This window comes from Camelus dromedarius, chromosome X (assembly GCF_036321535.1).
Source record: "Camelus dromedarius isolate mCamDro1 chromosome X, mCamDro1.pat, whole genome shotgun sequence".
Taxonomy (NCBI): Eukaryota; Metazoa; Chordata; class Mammalia; order Artiodactyla; family Camelidae; genus Camelus; species Camelus dromedarius.
Window position 1 is genome coordinate 57908136 of NC_087472.1, and position 19726 is coordinate 57927861.

Consider the following 19726-nt stretch of genomic DNA (forward strand, 5'->3'; position numbering starts at 1 on the left):
CCGGAAGGTATGGTATGCTCACCTATACAGCTATGGCTCTGTACATATATGTACACATGCATCTGCAAACATACACAGACACATATACATCTGTCTGTCTGTGGATATATGTGTGAGAAAGAGAGAGGCTATCAATACAGGTAACTGTATCTGTATGCCTATGGGTATTTGCTTTTATTGCTTATGTCATGAGTTCAGGCTTAAGGTCAGATTATGTACATACTTTTGTACACACAAGTGGTTGCCTATACAGATATGCATCATTGGTAATGCCTCAATCCAGCTATACATGCATAAGTACATGTGCAAATCTACAGATAAATTTACGTACCTGGCAGCCATGATAATAACTCATACATAAGGCTCAAATCCATTTTCAAAGGACTGTCACATCCATCTTCTCATTTGAATTTCATCACAAGGCTGTGAGATAGAGATTATCATTCTCTCCCCACTCTCCCATTTTACAGATAGGGGTGAGGCTCAAAGAAGCCAAGTGACTAGGCCGTGGTTGCAGATTAGGTAAATGGCAATGCCAGGATTCTAATGCTGGTCTATGTGATGTCAGATCCTTACCCTATACCACACAGCCCAGGGAGAAATGAGGCAAAGGGGGCTTGAACTTTGGGATCTTCTTTATAACCTTCCACTTTGAGGCCATCTCTTCTGTTAGTACCGAAACAAATTCTATGAAAAGGAAGAGGCCCCCAGGGCCTGTGCTATTCTCTGTTGAGCTGTGATCTAGAGAGTGGCTTTCAGGTTGCTGGTCCTGCCTGGAGACACTGCCCAAATCCACTTATGGGACACAGATAAGCCATGGCCTCCTTGAGCAGGTGTTCACTGGTGATATACTGGAGCCCAAGGGGAAGCTTCCTAGGGTTAGGAACTGGGACAATAGGTCTGTTCCTTCCCTTTTCTCTCCTCTGGCTGTCTGTCTTTCTCTTCCTAAAAGCTGCAGGCTCTCAACATCTGGTCTGACCGGTTCCACTGAACCTTCAATGTTTAAGACATACTGTGAGGAGGGCAGGGAGCACAGGCTTGGCTAGGCTTGAATGTAAGTGGTGCCATCCCAGGGCAAGGCAGCAAATGAACCTGTTTGGGGCCCTGCTAACCTCCCTTACCTTGGCCACCAGGTCCTTCCAGTTGGTTGACCAGCAGATCTAAAGAAAACTTGCTTTTGGCTAGTCTTTCCATATGCAAAATCTAGGTCAAAGCAAAAAAAAAAAAAAAAAAAAAAACACTGTGGCTCTTGGAACACAAAACTTTCCTGTTGTTCACCATTTGGAAGGTTAGAATCTGGTCAAGAGTAGTAGAGATAATGATAGAGATTCCAAAGCTTCAGGATCACTAATTTAAAGTCCTTGAAGGAGTCAGGGCTCAGGGAAGCAGGGATGGTCTCCTAGTCATTTGGTGGCTAGAGATCCTCACCATCCCCCTTCTCAACTATGACTGTACTCGGTCATCCCAACTGGTCACCAGATTTTTAACTTGTTAATGTTCAGATCCTTTGTCAGGGGGCTCTTACTGTGACGTCCCAGCATATGTTCTCCCCTCCCCCTGCCCCAGAAGATAAACCCTCCCTCTAAGTAACAGGATGGGAGGTCCCAATGGTCAATGAGGTCAAGGATCTTGGCAGGATAATCTCTTAGGAGGTGGGACACAGAGCACTTTGTTATAGATGGAAATGTTCAGGTTCAAAATTGTTGTGTACGAATGTGTAGATCACCCACAGTCATTGGTTCCCTCCAGAATTTAGGGAGGGGCTTATAGGCTGATGTGGTCAGTGAAGGATTACCCAACAGGTAGACTAAATATGAGTTTAGGGCATCAGTGAAGCAAGAGCACCCTAAAATGAGAAAAGCATAAATTTAATTGTTTCAGAATTTGGCAGTTGAAAAAACAGTACTTAGGGCCTCTAAAGGTCTTAATCTAGGCCTGAGCATGATCAACATCTGAGCAGCCCAGATGGTGCCTTGACAAGATACATTTATCCCCAGAATTCCTGAGTAATGCTAAACTCCTTTGGGCTCACCTGGGGTTACCCTAGCTTACCAGAGGGATCATAAGAACAGCAAATGTTTATACAGCACTTAACATGTACTAGACACTGTTCTAAGATATACATAAAATTTAACAACCCTATTGGTAAGCACTTTTGTTATCCCCCTCTTACACATGAGAAAATAGTCGCACAGAGATGTTAAGTGCCTTGCCTAAAGACACATGGCTAGTAGGGGGTGGAGGGTACAGCTCAGTGATAGAGGGCACACTTAGCATGCATGAGGTCCTAGGTTCAATCCCCAGTACCTCCATTAAAAAAGAAACGAAAATATACTCTTAAAAAAAAAAAAAAACCAGACACTTTCAGCTAGTAACTGGTGGAGCCAGGACCTACCCAGGCAGTTTGGCTCCAGGGTCAGTGCTCATTCATGAAGGCTCCAAGAAAGGAAAACTCTCAATGGTACTTAGCCCATAAAACACAAACTCCCTTTTAAAAAATAAAGCTAAGATCTTAGAAAAGTGATCTTAAAGTAGAGAATATTCAGGAGAGATTTCCAGGCATGTTGACTCAGCATACCATAATCTGTCCCACCAAATTTCACACTGAGGTACTTGCTTGTGCACAAATGCTCTCTCTTGGATGGCATTCTTCAAAGAGATAGGATAGAGACCATGGGACAGCTTCCCTTTCCAAAACTCATCTTTTCTCAAATCCGGGAGGATCTATTTTCAATGTTCATCAAAGAAGTTGTTCTTTTATACTCACTACTTCACCATTCCCTATCACCTTCAACCCTTTAACAAAAAGTACCCAAGGCCTCTTTGGTTTATATTGGTTCTAAGCATCACTAAGTGCCTCAATCTGCCCTCCATTTTTCTGCAACTATAAAATGGGAATGTGACTCTCTACACAACCCTTCCCTGCCCTGTACTTTTCCCTAACTAATACAAACCATGTTGACTTTTCATTTTCCAGAACCCCTCAACATAGCACTTGTGATCAAAGATGTTGGCATGTAATGAGATTCAACTGAATATTTTATTTCATAACTGTCTCTGTTGCAAGCATAAAGCATCAATTAAGATGTAAACTACAGTGTACCACACACTGAGGAGATTATTATCACTCAGTATCTCCCCCTCTCTTGGGGCTCACAACATCTGGACCTGTTTGGGACTCAGGTTGAGGGGCTGAGAAGTTCTGGTCTCAGGTCCTTTATCCCTCTTCTCAGACCTCTTAGAAAAAGTGCCTGGCTGCTGACATGTAAGGGCAGGTGGTGTAGGCTGGGCAGGCTATGCTACAAACCACTTGCAGGTAACTTGTTCTGTGGCCCAGTGCCCAGACATCCCCTGGCCCTTGCCCTTTTCTCCAAATGTCCTCAGTATTTTCCTCTCCTCCTTCCCTTTCACTCCACTCTACCTTCTGGGTCACAGCCTAATGGGAAACAGTGACCTACTGGACTCCCAGACCCTGAGCAACAACTGAACTGTCCAATTTTCACCACTGCTCAATTCATAGGCTCCTCTCCACTTAGCTAAATCCCTTTTCAAGTTACAACTCTACCAACAAAACTTCTTTGATTCTTCTGTCCCTCATACTCATCTCTCTTTTCCACATCACCACACCAAAACTGCATCCAATTTTATATGTATATATTTTTTGTGACCTAGCAGTGATCTGTAGTTGTTTGGTATGTTATGGCTTCTCACAGAAATTATAAACTTGAGGGACACTTTTCCTTCTCTGGTTCATCCAACGTCCAGTCTAGCACATAATTAAACACATATTGACTTGAATTGAACCAACATTAATTGAATTGAAGGTGGAGAGTATGCAGAAGACTTGTGAGCAGGGAGAGAATTAACATTTATTGAACACTTAGTGTGTGCAAGGCTGTATGCTAGATGTTTTATATGTCTTCTTTCATTTAATCTCCACATCAGTAATGACAGATGTTATTATTATCCCTGTTTTACAAATGAGAAAACTCAGAATTCAAGAAGCTAAAACCTTTGTCAAGGCCAGCTATATGGTAAGTATTTGAATCTAGTGCTGTTTGATTCCAAAGCCCATATTCAAAGATCGGTTACAACTTGAATGCCTCTTAGCAAAGCACTGAGTAAATAAATTATGATATACCTATATAATGGAATACTGTGCAGTTATTTAAAAAGAGTGATGACTTTGTGGACTTAATGTGTAATAATATCCAATATATATTTTGAAGTATAAAAGGCAAGGTAGAGGATAATGTGAATTATAGTCTACCACTGTGTTTTTAAAATAGGGTATACACATACACACACACAGACACACATACAATTGCTTGTACATATACAGAATATCTATGGAAGAACACACCAGATAACACTGGCGGCCTCTAGGACAGGGAACAGAGTAGCTGGGAGATAGTTTAGGAGAGAGAATTTTCATCATCATACCTCTTGAATTTTGTCTTATATTAAATAAATAAAATTACACTTATTACAACACAATACAATCTCTTTCCACAGAGTAGTGCCTGGGCACAGACTTTAGAAAAGTTCAGGAAGAGATGAAGGGGAAAGTATCCCAGTGATTGAACTGGGGAAATCCCAAGGTGCCAGAAGCCCCATCCCTTGAGCTCATTTCCCAATCCCATTTTTTTTTTAAATTGAAGTATAGTTGATTTACAACGTTGTGTTAGTTTCTGGTGTACAGCATAATGATTCAGCCATATATATACATGTACATATACACATATTCTTTTTCATAATAGGTTATTACAAGGTATTGATTATAGTTCCCTGTGCTACACCATAGGACCTTGTTGTTTATCTATTTTATCCCCATCTCCTCTTGTAAACCAACCTCCACCCAATCATCTGCCCATAATGCTGATTCAGATGACATCTTTCCAGATCTCAGTTCTCTACCTGTAAAATGGGACCTAGATGGGGTAGGATTAGGTAGTCTCTAAAATGCCTTCCAGCTCAGACATTTAAATAACTGAAAGTCAAGATGGTAAGTCCTAGTGTGTCTGAAATCTTAGTCTCAAAGAAGGGCTTGGGGATTGTGTTTTGCTGTTTCACATTTACGCTGTGAAATGATAGAAACATTTGCCTACCCAATGGACTTAATGGAGGCTGCTCAAAACTGCTATTGCAGTCCTCCTCCAGGCCTCTGCCCTTCTGTGGCCTCTGTTCTCTAGAGCTATCCTGTTTAGAACATAAGGAAATTGGCCCACTCCAAAACTGAATACAAAGGAGCAAGGCCCCTTCTTTGCTTAATGTCCTCTGGCCCAGACCTTCTGACCCTAAATATCCCTTTCCTTCTTCCTCACTACCTACAGGAGAACAGAGGCTCTGTGAGAGACCCTTGGGAGGAAGTGACACCCTAACTCCACCCACCATCTGCCCCCAATGCTTAGCAATTCCTATTTTAAAAAAACTCAGTTCTTGACTCCTAGGGAGGTTTGTGAGCTCCTGCCAAGAGCTGTAAATATTTCAACATGCCTTGTTTCCTTGAATGTATATGACTTGGGATCTGGCCCCTCCTCTCCCTGGACTCCTAGAGAACTGAGGAACAAAGAAAGCACAGCCAGTCCTTAGCTAAAGGACAACCGGGTCAAATTGCAGAAGAATACAGAGGGGAGATGGGGAAGAGATGGAGTGGGGAGGCGGAAGATGGGGAGGAGGGGTTGACTCCTCTTCCAGAAGTATTTAGAGAAAGGTGTAGCAACTCAATTTCTAGGAGCTGGAAAAGGCTATTGGATAATAATAATAATAATAATGCCAACCCCTTCACAATTCACAAAGATCTTTCACATACACAATCTCATTTGAACCTTCATAGTCCTAGAAAATTAAATACTGTTAATACTATTATGAAGATGACACCCTTGAAAACTTGAAAGATTATGTGACTTGTTCAGGCTAACCACCTAAGAAGAGACAGTTTCTCTGGCCCTTTTTGGACCTAAGGATCATGATTCTGGGTAGAATGAGATGGGTGGTTAAAGGAGTATATCATGGATCACAAGACTGTCGGACTTGTTTACTAAACCCTTTCTTGGTCGAATGAGATGGGTGGTTAGAGGAGTATATCATGGATCACAAGACTGTCGGACTTGTTTACTAAACCCTTTCTTGGTCATCTCTTTTTATCCCTTAGTCATAAGGATTCCCTGAGGCTACAGGAATGAAAATCTCTGCAGAAATCCCCCTTGGTAGCTGCATACACCACCCATCTTTGCTATGTAATAGGTGAAATCTAAAAGCAGGAGTTCTGGACTCAGACTCTCTGGGTCTTGGCTCTGCCATTATTTACTATATGAGCTTAAGCAAGCTACTTAATTTCTGTATGTCTGTCTCTTTATCTGTGAAATGGAGGAAATAATAGTACCTACCTCATAGGGTTGTTCAGAATTAAAATGAGTTCATACATGCAAAGTGCTTAATATAATGCCCAGCACAGAATTAACTGCTAAATGCTAAATAAATGTTAGTTGTTGTTGTTATTATTATTATTAGGTGCTTGACAGAAGTAAGAAGCTAAATGCCAAAGAAATTGCACTGTGGAAGAGCAGCCATCACTGGGCTGTGTCCTTCTTGTCTTTTCCCCAGTAACAGGGAAAGCTTATAGGGAGTCATCTCCATACTTCTACGCAGTCCCCTTGGGATGAGTGGCAACCTCATATGAGGGGCTTGGGTGGTGAACAGAAGAATTCTTTTCTTTGTGAGAAGCTCAGTGACTTAAACAACTGACTAAACCTGTGACCCCAGTCTCATAGGCACCATGTTCTAAGCAACTGTGCTAATTGGCCTAGACAGATATCATACACCCAGCTATGCACAGGTCTGGACACACGGGTGCACGCACATACCCTTCCAGCCTAGGTAATAGGGTGGGCAAACAGATCCACAGGATAAGTTAGACAAAGAGACTGTGTGGGGACTGCTTGTTTAGTGACATTTCCTTTCCCCTTTAGCTGCATAGAAGCAGGGAAGCAACTAACCTGGGAGTTTCACTTCTTACCTGTCCACCCTCACTGAAAGCACTCTTGACTTTAGTTAGGACTTTGGTGTCTGTCTCCTTCCTCCTCTGACTCCTCTACAATCAACTCTGCAGTATTTTTTTTTTTTTTTGGCAAGAAGAGGGATGATAGAGGCTCAAAATAGGATGAAGATTTCTATACTATCCAGAATCCCTGAAGTTACTGAAAACCAATCTGAAATCTCTGGAGGTTCAGTTGGCCCAAGAGCTGGGGGGACAATGATAGTGAGGATTTGAAGGGAAAGGGTTCAACTGACCAGGACATTTATTGAATACTATTGAGTAAGACCTGTTACAATACTATCTCTTCGACTGGGGTCCTGGGAGTGTGAAAAAAATGAGGTGTGGAAATGACAAAACGGGGTTCATAGCAGCTATCTTACTGCAAAAATCCAGAAGGTGATGGCTTCCACACTCTTGAGTGCTTGAGAGAAAGTCACCCTTCCCCCAGAAAATGGAGAGTAAGAGGGAGGAGAAAGGGGGAAAAGGAAAGGATACCTCCACAGAATGTGAAGGAATGAGCCTGAGAGCTAATCTGGAGTTAGGCCTGTAGAAATTCCAAAACCCCAGTTGTTCCTCTAATTGAGCAAGGGAAAGAAGGAGAAGAGAAAAGAATACTGGGAGGAAAGGGGGTGGCATATCTAGCAGAGGTTTTACAAATGCACTGTGAAAATAGGTGGAGCCAAGAAAATATACGGTTGGGACAAGTTTTATCCCTTCTTCTCCTACCAATCCCAGAAACAAGCAAAGAGAATGCAACAGGGCAAGACTACCAGGGTGAAGAAGAATATACTTCCTCAAGTCACCCAGAAAGGCCACATTCCCCACCCACAAATAGGAGCCCAAGTGATCTCACACTAGTAATCACAGTATCTTGATTTCAAGGCAGGTGATTAAACATCACTAGGCTTAGTCCCCTGTCACTCCTAAAATGGGAGAGGGCTGGAATATCCTAAACCCTGCTCTGAATAACCTTTGAATACTAAAAGGGATGCAGGATAAGGGGAGGATGGAAGCAGAAAGAAATTTGCAATAAAATCAAAACTACAGTGAGGTATCACCTCACACCAGTCAGAATGATCATCATTAAAAAGTCCACAAATGATAAATGCTGGAGAGGGTGTGGAGAAAAGGGAAACCTCCTACGCTGCTGATGGGAATGTAGTTTTGGTGAAAACAGACTTACCATATAATCCAGCAATCCCACTAGTGGGCATATATTCAGAGGGAACTTTAATTGGAAAAGATACATGCACCCCAATGTTCATAGCAGCACTATATACAATAGCTGAGACATGGAAGCAACCTAAATGTTCATCAACAGATGACTGGATAAAGAAGTTGTGGTATATTTATACAATGGAATACTACTCAGTCATAAAAAGAATAAAATAATGCCATTTGCAGCAACATGGGTGGACCTGGAGATTATCGTATTATGTGAAATAAGCCAGAAAGAGAAAGAAAAATACCATATGGTATCACTTATATGTGGAATCTAAAAAATGAGACAAATGAACTTATTTACAAAACAGAAACAGACACACAGACATAGAAAACCAACCTGTGGTTACCAGCGGGAAAATAGATGAGGAGGTGGAGGGATAAACTGAGAGTTTCAGATTTGCAGATAGTAACTACTATATATAAAATAGATAAACAAGGTCCTACTGTATAGCAAGGGGAACTATATTCAATACCTTGTAATAGCTTATAATGAAAAAAATATGAAAAGGAATATGTATGTATAACTGAATCACTATGCTGTACACCAGAAATTAACACATTGTAAACTGACTATACTTCAATTTTTAAAAAATAAATGAATAAATTTGCAATAAATGTTTCCAAGTCCCACTGTTGGGGAGTTGCAAATGGGTTCATGCTAAGAAGTACAATCCAGGCTGGCCATATTCTCTCCATCACTCTCACCTAACAAGTTACCTAGTCCGGGCCCTTTGCACTAGCCCCCCATAACTCCTACAGAAGCCTCTGTTACATTAAACCTGATTCCATAAACAGAAGAGAAAACACTTTTTTCAGACAGAAGATTCATAAACCATGGCTTGAAGTGTAGATTATGTGTATGTGTGTGTGTGTGTCTGTTTGTCTGTGTGTGTGTTTCACCAATAAAGACTTTTCTCTAAGGTTTACTCATTCAATCCCAGGTGAGCTAGCTCCTTTCAAAACAGGAAATCCCACTCCATCTTTCACACAATCTGAAAAGAGTAAATGATTCTTTTTTTTTTTTTTCAAAATGCAACAAAACAAAAAGATGCTGATGGGGAAAGCAGCACACCCTCCTAGGAAACTGGTCTGCTCAAAAAGTCCAGATGACATCTTTTATATATTTCTGCAAATGCTGACAGTCCAGCTGCTTGTTTACTCTTCATGACATTGGAGGAAATATTTCCAAAGCATGTATAAATTCAGGGAAAGGGAGAGAGAGCTCTGTGCCCGCTACTTCAGTAGCCACACTCCCAGCTAAGCTGTGAGTGAAGCTGAAGTTGACCAGAAATTGTGGATATTCATTATGGTCTTTTCTAGGATCGCAAGCAGCAGCCCTCTCACACCCACCACCAGGCAGCATCCCTCAGTGAGCTATAAAGTTGCCCTGTCTGAAGCCCCCTGAAGGAAATCATTGTATTGCATTTAGGAATCTTGGTTTACACTTCTATCCTGAATAACAGCAAACAAAGGTCATACTAACCATGCATTTCTGAGAAATGAGAATGAGCTGTGGAAAATTACGTTTCAGGAAAGGGCTCCAAACTAAGGCTTAAGGGAATGCTTGCAGTTTAATGCTTTTCAGGAACAGTCTCAAATGCTGGGAAATAGCAGCATACGGTACCACTCTGCTAGCTTGCAACAGGCCAAGTCGAAGGAATTCTCTTGGAAGCCCAGTTCTGTGCTGAGTGAGACATTTTGGGAGAAGCAGTTGTACATCTGGAGTTGCCTTTACATACTGGGTTAAAAAAAAAAACTGAGCCTTTTCAACCACATTGATACGTATAAGTAGCCCTATAGTCTTTTAGTACACGCAACATAGGAAAATGACGTCTATGTGGCTTTTCATTGCTTTGTCAATATCCTCCCAACCCATCTGCACCCTCATTCAGGCAGATTAATACATTCCCATTTGTCTGAATGAGTCAAAATTTATGCCAGGTGAATAGTAAAGGATAATATATCACATAATTCTAGAAAGTAGAATGGCAGCACTAAGAAGTTCATCTAGCTCAACTTTGCTAATTATTAGAGAGATGCAAATCAAAACTACAATGAGGCAGCACCTCACACCAGTCAGAATAGCCATCATTAAAAAGTCTACAAATAATAAATGCTAGAGAGGATGTGGAGAAAAGTGAACCCTCCTACACTGTTTTTTTTTTAACATTTTTTATTGATTTATAATCATTTTATAATGTTGTGTCAAATTCCAGTGTTCAGCACAATTTTTCAGTCATACATGGACATATACACACTCATTGTCACGTTTTTTTCTCCGTTAGTTACCATAACGTTTTGTGTAAATTTCCCTGTGCTATACAGTATACTCTTGTTTATCTATTCTACAATTTTGAAATCCCAGTCTATCCCTTCCCACCCTCCGCCCCCCTGGCAACCACAAGTCTGTATTCTCTGTCTATGAGTCTATTTCTGTCCTGTATTTATGCTTTGTTTTCGTTTGTTTGTTTCTTTGTTTTTTAGATTCCACATATGAGTGATCTCATATGGTATTTTTCTTTCTCTTTCTGGCTTACTTCGCTTAGAATGACATTCTCCAGGAGCATCCATGTTGCTGCAAATGGCGTTATGTTGTTGGTTTTTATGGCTGAGTAGTATTCCATTGTATAAATATACCACTTCTTCTTTATCCAGTCACCTGTTGATGGACATTTAGGCTCTTTCCATGTTTTGGCTATTTTAAATAGTGCTGCTATGAACATTGGGGTGCAGGTGTCTTTTTGAAGTAGGGTTCCTTCTGGATATAAGCCCAGGAGTGGGATTCCTGGGTCATATGGTAAGTCTAATCCTAGTCTTTTGAGGAATCTCCACACTGTTTTCCATAGTGGCTGTACCAAACTGCATTCCCACCAGCAGTGCTCCTACACTGTTGATGGGAATGTAAATTGGTGCAGCCACTATGGAGGAGAGTATGGAGGTTCCTTAAAAAACTAAAAATAGACTTATCATATGGTCTAGCAATCCCATTCCTGGGCATATGTCTGAAGAAAACTCTAATTCAAAAATATACATGCACCCCAATGTTCATAGCAGCACTATTATAATAGCCAAGACATGGAAGCAAACTAAATGTCCATTGACAGATGAATGGATGGATGAAGAAGATGTGTGTGTGTGTGTGTGTGCATGTGTGTGTCTGTGTATAAAATATATTATATATAATGGTATATTACTCAGCCATGAAAAAGGATGAAGTATTGTCATTGCAGCAATAGGGATGGACCTAGAGATCATCATACTAAGTGAAGTAAGTCAGAAAGAGAAAGACAAATATCATGATATCACTTACATGTGGAATTTAAAAGATGATACAAATGAACTTAGTTACAAAACAGAAACAGACTCACAGATATAGAAAACAAACTTATGGTTACCAAAGGGGAAAAGAGGGTCAGGGATGAATTAAGAGTTTGGGATCAGCAGATATAAACTACTATGTATAAAATAAACAATAAGGTCCTACTGTATAGCACAGGGAACTACATTCAATACCCTTTAATAAACCATTATGAAAAAGAATAGATAGATAGATAGATAGATAGATAGATAGATAGATAGATAGACAGATAGATAACTGAATCACTTTGCTGTACATCAGAATCTACCACAGCATTGTAAATCAACTATATGTCAATAAAAAAATTAAAAATATAAGTTCATCTAGTCAAATCCTTTCATTTTACAGACAGATAAACTGAGGTACAGAGATGTAAAGTGCCTGCTTAAAGTCACAGAGCAAATCAGGGGCACAAGCTGTCTAGTTCCTAGTCACTGCCTAACTGGTATTACTGAGATCACCAGCCCTTTGGGGTCTAGATTTAGACTTAGAATGAGGATTTGAGACCTCTGAACAGTGAGCAGGGATCCAACCTCAATCAGCTACTCCAATTCAAATAAGGATCCCATTGGTTGGCTTCCAAATACCGCAACCTCTCCTCAACATCCCCTCCAGTATGAGTCAAGGTCTCAGTTTGGGACCCGGTTTGGTTGGAGAGAAGTCAGAGGAGTGACTTGAAAGATACCTGGCCAATGGCCCTGTGGCCCAAAACTCCATAGCAGGCTTTGAGCCAATCTGATCTAGCTTCTCTGGACAGTAGGCAAAAACCTTCAGCCAAAGGCAAGACATTGGCAGATTTGCTCAAAAGATACCTGGCTGCCAAAGTCAGCAATTTAGTGGTCAGCCCAATGAGACACTGAACCAAGCAATGAAAGCCCCTAAAAAGGGTAAGAGATAGCTCAAACTGCCCTAGGCCTCACCTATTCTTGGGACTCTTTGCCCAAAAGCAGATTGTATCATTCATCCCATGCCTAGAATATTGTCTCCATCAGAGTGGCCCATGAGCCCTAACTATCTGGTACCCAGTAATGAACCTTCCTGACCATTACCCCTTTCCCTGGGTGGTGGAAGACCTATCCCTGCTCCCTCCACCTGGGAGCCTACAAGGGCCATGCTCATAAACTTCCCAGTAAGAGATGCCTCCCATCATATTTTATGGTTCAGTGTTAGACTGGCAGTCAAGGTGGAAAGTTCAGGGTAATGAGTTTACTCTGGAGCATGTTCAAAAAGACCTAAGCTTGGAGCCAGTGTTAACAGCTTTGACTTGTTCTGCCTTGTCCCCTGGACCCCCAACCCTAACCCTGCCCCAGCTCCCACTCATTTAGGGTTCCAGTAATGATCTAAGGCCTGCAACCAATGCCACAGTGCTCTTTCTTTCCTACAAAAGGCTCCTCTCTCATCCCAGGAAGACATGATATACTTTCCACTAAATTGCCTGCTTGCTCCTGTCCTGTCTGCAGCTTGGTCTAGGTTGGGAGACTCCCAAACTTCCCACAAGCTCTGCAAAATGTATAGTCTCATTTCTCTCTTGACCTTTTCCCCTTTTCCCTAAATCAGACTTTGGTCATTTGCCTCCACCTCAGGAATCTTTTGCCTGCCAGTCCTCCCAGGCCTCAGACTCAGGGAAATTTGGCTTCCTTTTCAAAGTGGGTGAAGAGAAGTGACAAGATATACTGCCACCACAGAACTGTATACATCACAGAGTCCACAAAGACTATACATTGCATGCTTTAGAAGGCATGAATTCTACTTCCCTTCCACTCCTCGTGGCCTTTTCCCATGCCCAGGGACCCCTGGGATGTGGAGTTAGCCCCCAAACATCAAAACAACCTTTCTCTGTGGCTCCCTCACAATAATCCCAATCATCTGCAGAACTGTAGACTCATTAAGCCAATCAGCACAGCTTTAGGGCTGTAAAGATATTAGGCCTAGCCAAAGAGAATTTGGGTTGTAGGGAGCCTCCAAATATTAAATTCATAGATTTTTTTAGAGATGAAAGGTATTTTGGACATTAATAGAAATGAACAATGCTCCTTGACTGTGGGAGTGTATATTCTGTGTTCCCCAGAACGGCTATTGGGCAAATCCCGGCCAACAAAGAGTGCAGCTTCTGCTGGCTCCTTCTATCCCTTTGAGATATCAGCACTGTGGTACAGGTGGCTGGGAAATTTCTTGTAAACTGCAAAACATATGTGGCGGCAGAGACACATTTGGAATCTCAGGATCTGAATGGTTGCTTGGGAAAGCTGAGGGGCTCAAGAAAGGTAGTGGTGAGGATGAGATTTTCTAGGAACTCAGGAATGTGGTGGGGTATTCCTGACTTTTTTAAAAAAAAAATAACAATGGAGGTGTTCTTGAGAGCCTCCTGTATCAAAAATAACTTTCATGAATTCAAGACTCACACAGGAGGGACCCAAGCCAAAGTACTCTGAGACCCTGGGGACATAACAAATTCCTTTCTGTCCTTTCCTGACCTATACTCACCCTAATTTAAACCAGTAACCCCAGCCCCTCAATGGACCTAGTCTGTGTCAGAGTACACACCAGCCACACCTCTGCACAGCTCACTGCCACCCCCTTTCCCAGCTGTGCTGTGAGGTCTTGACCGGAAAGTCCCAGCCAGCCCTCCCCCTGAGTCCCCTATGATCACCTGCTTTGAAGTTTGTTCCCCAGCAGTGAACCTCTTCCTGGTAAAAATAGTGGGTTTTCCAAGTTTTATGACACACTCCTAAGGCCCCGGCTCTAGGCCTGCTCACATCACATGAATGCCAAGGCCTAGCTTCAGCCCATCCCCCACTACCTCCCATGAAGTTTCACCCAGACTTTGCCACTGATCCCGGAGGCCAACAGCCTGCCTTTAACCACAGGGCAATGCTCAGCAGGTGCTCTCCAAGGTAACCTAGGCAACAGCCAGAGGCCTTACCCTGGCTGCCTTCCCAAGAGCCCCTTAACTGCATCAAAGCAGGGAAAATGCAGTCCCAGGGGTGAATGCGGCAGTGACCTTCCACCCAGAAGTTGTTCCACACAGTCAGGGACCCCCTCCACTCAGGCGTCAATGTTGCCTAGGCAGTCCTGAGACTGACTTGGACAGCCATTGACACACACTCGAACTTTCAAGTGGGGCAGGCACACTGCGGCGCCAATGGGTCACAAGGTCAGAGGCACCATGAGCCCCCAAACCTCTTTAAGGACAGCCCAGTGAAGTTGCAAACTTAAAAAAAAAATGAGTCCTTGGTTGAGAGCAGTAGGAGAGGCTCTCCAAGGGCCCAGGGAATCTACAGGTGGACTCCTCCAGAATTCAAGATTTCTATTCACTAAATAATCCCCTGACCTCCTCAGAGAGCAGCAGAAGTACGTGTTTGGGGGTAACGAGAGGAGGGAGCACTTCAGCCCCAGGGCAACACTTATTCTGAGCTGTGTTAAAAAAAAAAAAAAGCCACGAATTCTGAGCTGCGAACTTGGCGGCGGGTCGCGAGTGGAGCTGTCCTGAAAAGCCACAAGAGGGAGTGAACCTTGAGGAAGAGGGCATCCCAAGCCCCAGGGCTCCTGAGACTCCTCATCGGAACTGCTGAGGGTCTTCGCTGGTGGCTTGCTGAGAAAGCGGGATGGCTACTCTGACTTCTCCGAGCCCACGGGCAGGCTTCAACAGGAGGAGCGCACAAGCCTGCGGTCCCGCGGCCGCCGGCCTGAAGAGCGAGAGCTATGCCCCTAGCCCTGCTTGTCTTGGGGAAGAAGACCAAGTCAGCACCACACAAAGGTGGGAGGGGTGGAGGCCGGCATTCCGGCTGAGGACGAACGAGGCACCCCGCGGATAGCGGAGAGGCTCAGGGCGCCAAGGAGCGCAAGGCTGAGGTCGGGGGCGGCGCGAAATGAGCCGCAGGGCCCAGCCTTTCAACCGCCTCACGCCTCTCTGGCAGGAGACCGGAGAGATTGCCTCCCTGCCTGCTTTGGGGTTCAGCTCAGAGGGCACGGAGATCCGCTCGCTCCCTCAGAGTGGCAGAGGACTGCCGGACCCGGTTGGGCTGTAACCACGGCGGGCAAAGAGATGCGCTCACACCCCCACTTGCACTATCTCCCTCCCTTCCTCTCTCTCCTGTATACAGACACACACGCCTGCCATGTGTTTGACTCTTCGCGCAGTCACCAAGATTCCTAAAGTGTCTTTGACAGAAAACCCCTCCGCTCCCTGTACAGGAACAGGGGTTGCTGCGGAGATCCGCAGTACAGTGTTTCTCTCAAAGTCCTCCCAACCTCCCAACTCTCTCCTCTCTCCGTTGCTTACCCTACCACCAAAAAACATTCTGCAAATATTTTCTCCCAGTACACACGCTAAGAGTACTTTAAGTAAACCCGAAAGGTGCATCTGAATAAGTCCCAGAGCAAGAAAGTTTATTCCTTGCGCGTGATCAACGAATGTCCCAGGTCCCATCCCTGGGATACCTTGCACCTCTTCTTCACAGCTAAGGCTGCCCGGAGCCCGACAACTCGCGCCCTAGCAGGGCCACCGGCAAGGGGCAAGAGGGAGGAGTCCGAGCGGCGCGCTAGAAGGGCGCCTCGGACCGGGAGGTATGGGGTCGGCGGCGGCGGGAGCACACACCCTTGCCTAGAATACCAGGTGGAGCGCGAAGGGCCGCTCACCTGCTTGGAACTCCACTTGGCGATTTTTCTCTCTTTCCTCCTGCAGCAGCATGGAGTAGAGAATCCCGAAGGAGTTCTGGATGCCGAAGATGGAGCCGTTGCACCAGGTGGCAGCGAAGACCACCATCCAGCCGAAGCCACCTTCGGGGGGCTGGAAGCCGCGCGCGGTGCCGCGGGTCTCCACCGTGGGCGTGGACTCGGGTTCATGCACCGGCTCCGGCTCAAACTCCAGCTCCGGCAGCGGTGCAGGGTCCGGTAGAGGCTGGGGCTCTGGTTGGGGCTCTGGCTGGGGCTCGGGTTGGGGCACTGGTACCGGCTCCGGCTCGGGCTCCGGCTCCGGCTCGGGGTTACCCACCCGCTCCTGCTGTTCCTGCTCTGCCTCCCGCCAGGGCCCCTTAGCTTCCTCGCTCGCCGGGCTTTGCAGCGCCATCGCGGCCGGGGGACTGTGGCTGCTCGGGCCGGAGGAGCCGCTGTGTGGCTGGTACTTGTTTCTGCTGCTGCTGCTGCTGCTGCTGCTGCTGCTGCTGCTGCTGCTGCTGCTGCTGCTGCTGCTGCTGCCGCTGCCTCCTCCTCCCGGCTCCGCGCCCCAGCTGGCCAGCCTGTCCCGCGACAGACGGTCCCTCGAGCCCTCTCCTCCTCCTCTCCCGTCCAACCCCCCTCCTCCTCTCCCCATGTCATCTCTCTCCTCCCCCTCCTCGTCTCCCCCCCACCTCTTCCTCCCTCAACAGGCAGCCGCTACAGCCTCGCTCTTCTCCCCAGCCCTTCCTCCTCCTCATACTCTAGCTGCCGCTGCCTCCCTCAACTCCCTTTCCAAACTACTGAATCCTGTCCTCCTTGCCCAGATGCCCAGTAGAGTAAGAGTTAAAATGTAAAAAATGAGAGCACAAACTATCCTACTCCCCTGCCCTCTCCTCCCCGCAGGCTCCAAACGGGCATTGATCAACCTAGAATCCACGGGGCAGACCCCGGCTGTCCCTTGCTCCCACTATCTCCTTCCTCACAAGCAGCCTGGAACCGGGGTGACCCCAGGGACCTCAGGACGAGAGATGGCCCATGAGAGACCCCACCCTGCCCTCGGTAGTCCCCATGCCCCCCTCCCCCACCTTGGGCTTGAGGGAGACTTGGAGGGGACAGCTCAGGCTTCGGACAGAGGGTAGACACTCTCTCGAGCCCGGGGGCTCAGTCCCCTACAGTCCTGCGCAACAGCCCCCCTCCCCAGTCTCTCCCCCTCCGCCCCCGCCCTTCCCGGCAAATCCCTGGCGGGGCACGGATGGGAGGAGGCGGCTCGGCAGAGAGGCCCGCCCCTCCGGGCAGTCAATCAGGGCTTTGTTTGCGCCGACCTGGAGCCTAGAGGAGCCGTAGAGGGCCGGGTCTGGGCCGGGGGCCGGGCCAGGAAGGGAGGGAGGTGCAGTGGCACCGGAGGGGGCCGGGCCCAGGCGGGGCGGGAGCTGGAACTCAGCTCAGGCTCCTCCCGGCTCTCTGTCCCGCATTGGGGGACTAGGAGTCAGGGCCAGGTCGAGCCGCCAGTTTGGGCAAGGGCCACCCGGCCCCCAACATCCTGGCTAGGCTGGTCTCTAGGGCCTCTGCCACAACTTTTCGGGCGCTGGGAACTCGCCCGAGACGCTAGCAGAGGGATGTCTTCCCAGCACCCACCTCCCTCTTCCGCCCACCTCCGGCTTAGAGACACCGGAGTCCCGCTGAATGTCCCAGACTAAGGCCCTAGCCCTGCGAGGGCGAGGGAGAGTTTGCTCGCTAAAGATTCCGCGGGTCCCGAGAGGCGGGAGGGGTGATCTGCCCTGCAGGCGGCCGGGCTCTCAGCCGGAGTGCACGGCTGTTCCCAGCCTCAGTTCTCGGGGCCGGCCCGCGATCCCGGGAAGCTCTGCCTCCCCTAAGGGCCCGCGCGTCTAATGCACTAATCATGAGTTCGTGGTGTGGTTACCAAGCTACTTTGCTCCCCACCAGCGGGCGGGCAAGTGCCAAGCCCTTTCTACCCAGCATCTCATTAACCTTCTTGCTGGGTGGAAAGACTGCATGGCAGTTGAAAATGCATCTGGGGGCTGCGCCAGATGCCTAGGAACATAGTCATTAAGTACCTGAGGGTCGGCTGAGCTGGGCGGGAGGATAAAGTTGTCCCAAGTAGCTTGCCATGCAGTGAGAGGAATCGGCCAAATTCACAAATCAGGGGGCTATGCCAGTCAGCAAAGCAGGTACTGCTTGAGGAATAGAGCATGTCGCTTATTGCCTGGAGGTGAGCATTTATTATTCACTTACTTTTTGCAAGCAGGAAGCCTGAGGCTCAATGCAGTCAAGGTGTTTATTAGCCTAAGGCCATGGGACAAGTCAAGTACAAGCTGGAATTCAAGGCAGGTCTTCATACAGCAAAGCCTCCCGCTCCCTGAGCTTCCCCACAGGTGGCTGGGGCTAGGTGCTCCGGGGAGAGGGACAGGAGAAGGAAAGGCAAGATCTGGCTGAGCTAATACAGTAGGCTTCTGGGGGATGTAGTGGCTTAGATGGATCTTGAATGTTGAGAAGGATTTTAACAGCTGGGAGTGGGGGTTGGATGTCCCTACCTAAGAGAGACAAAACGAAGAGGCATGGAAGGACTCTACTCGTAGAAAGAAAACTAATCAGGCCAAAAAGTTAATATGTATGCTGCCTCTCCTAGGAAACGTTTGCATTTTAATAAGAATCCACAATGCTTCAGTCATGAGGAGTGACAAATCATGGACATTATGGGCACTGGGGCTTAAGATTTGCTTTTTAGTCAGCAGTCTCACCATACACAGGACCAACTGTTGTCCTAGGGGAGCATTAGCCTTGGCTTCCATTTGCAGGGAACCTGATTAAGACTCTGAAAAGGATTATTTCCAACCCCAGAACTAGGTATAGACCCTGGAGCCTTGCAGCCCATCTCAGACTCCTACTGCCTAAATTCTAGTTTCCTCATTTGAATGGTGTTTTAGATCACTGGAGTGATGACACTCTCTGAGAATCTCTTGTGAACCTAGCACTATGCTAACCCTTTACATACATGAACTCATAATCTTCATAACAGTTTTTAAGATTGGGGAGATTTGTCCCTGTCTTATAAGTGAGGAAACAGAAGCTCTGAGAGGTTAAGTCAGTTTTTTAAGTCTGCAAAGACATCAGGATGTAGAACAGGGATCCTGACTCATTTTTGTGAGCTTCAAAGTATGTGCCCATTTAGAAGACAGGATTATGTAACCACCATTCTAGAAACATGTACAGTACCTATCATTTATCCCCTCTTTAAAAGGTACTTTATAATGGCTAGAGCACTGGTATCAGGACACCTGGATTCTAATCGTGGTTCTACCATTGCATACCTGTGTGAGCCTAAGCAAGTTGTTTTCCCTTTCTGAGCTTCAATTTCTTGATCTGCAAAATGTAGTTAATACCTCCTTCGCAGAGTTATTAAATGCTATACTGGGAAGTATAGGTTTATT

The 19726-nt window shown here is 46.0% G+C and overlaps 1 protein-coding gene across 1 annotated transcript in view; it reads right to left on the reverse strand.

The window, feature by feature from the left end:
• Positions 1-17440, reverse strand: part of SLC16A2 (solute carrier family 16 member 2) — a 94822-nt gene extending 77382 nt beyond the window's left edge. Inside the window, exon 1 of the mRNA XM_031446348.2 lies at positions 16260-17440. Coding sequence (XP_031302208.2) covers positions 16260-16932 — 673 coding nt within the window. The 5' untranslated portion in view covers positions 16933-17440. The remainder of the gene's footprint in view (positions 1-16259) is intronic.
• Positions 17441-19726: the final 2286 nt, after the last annotated feature.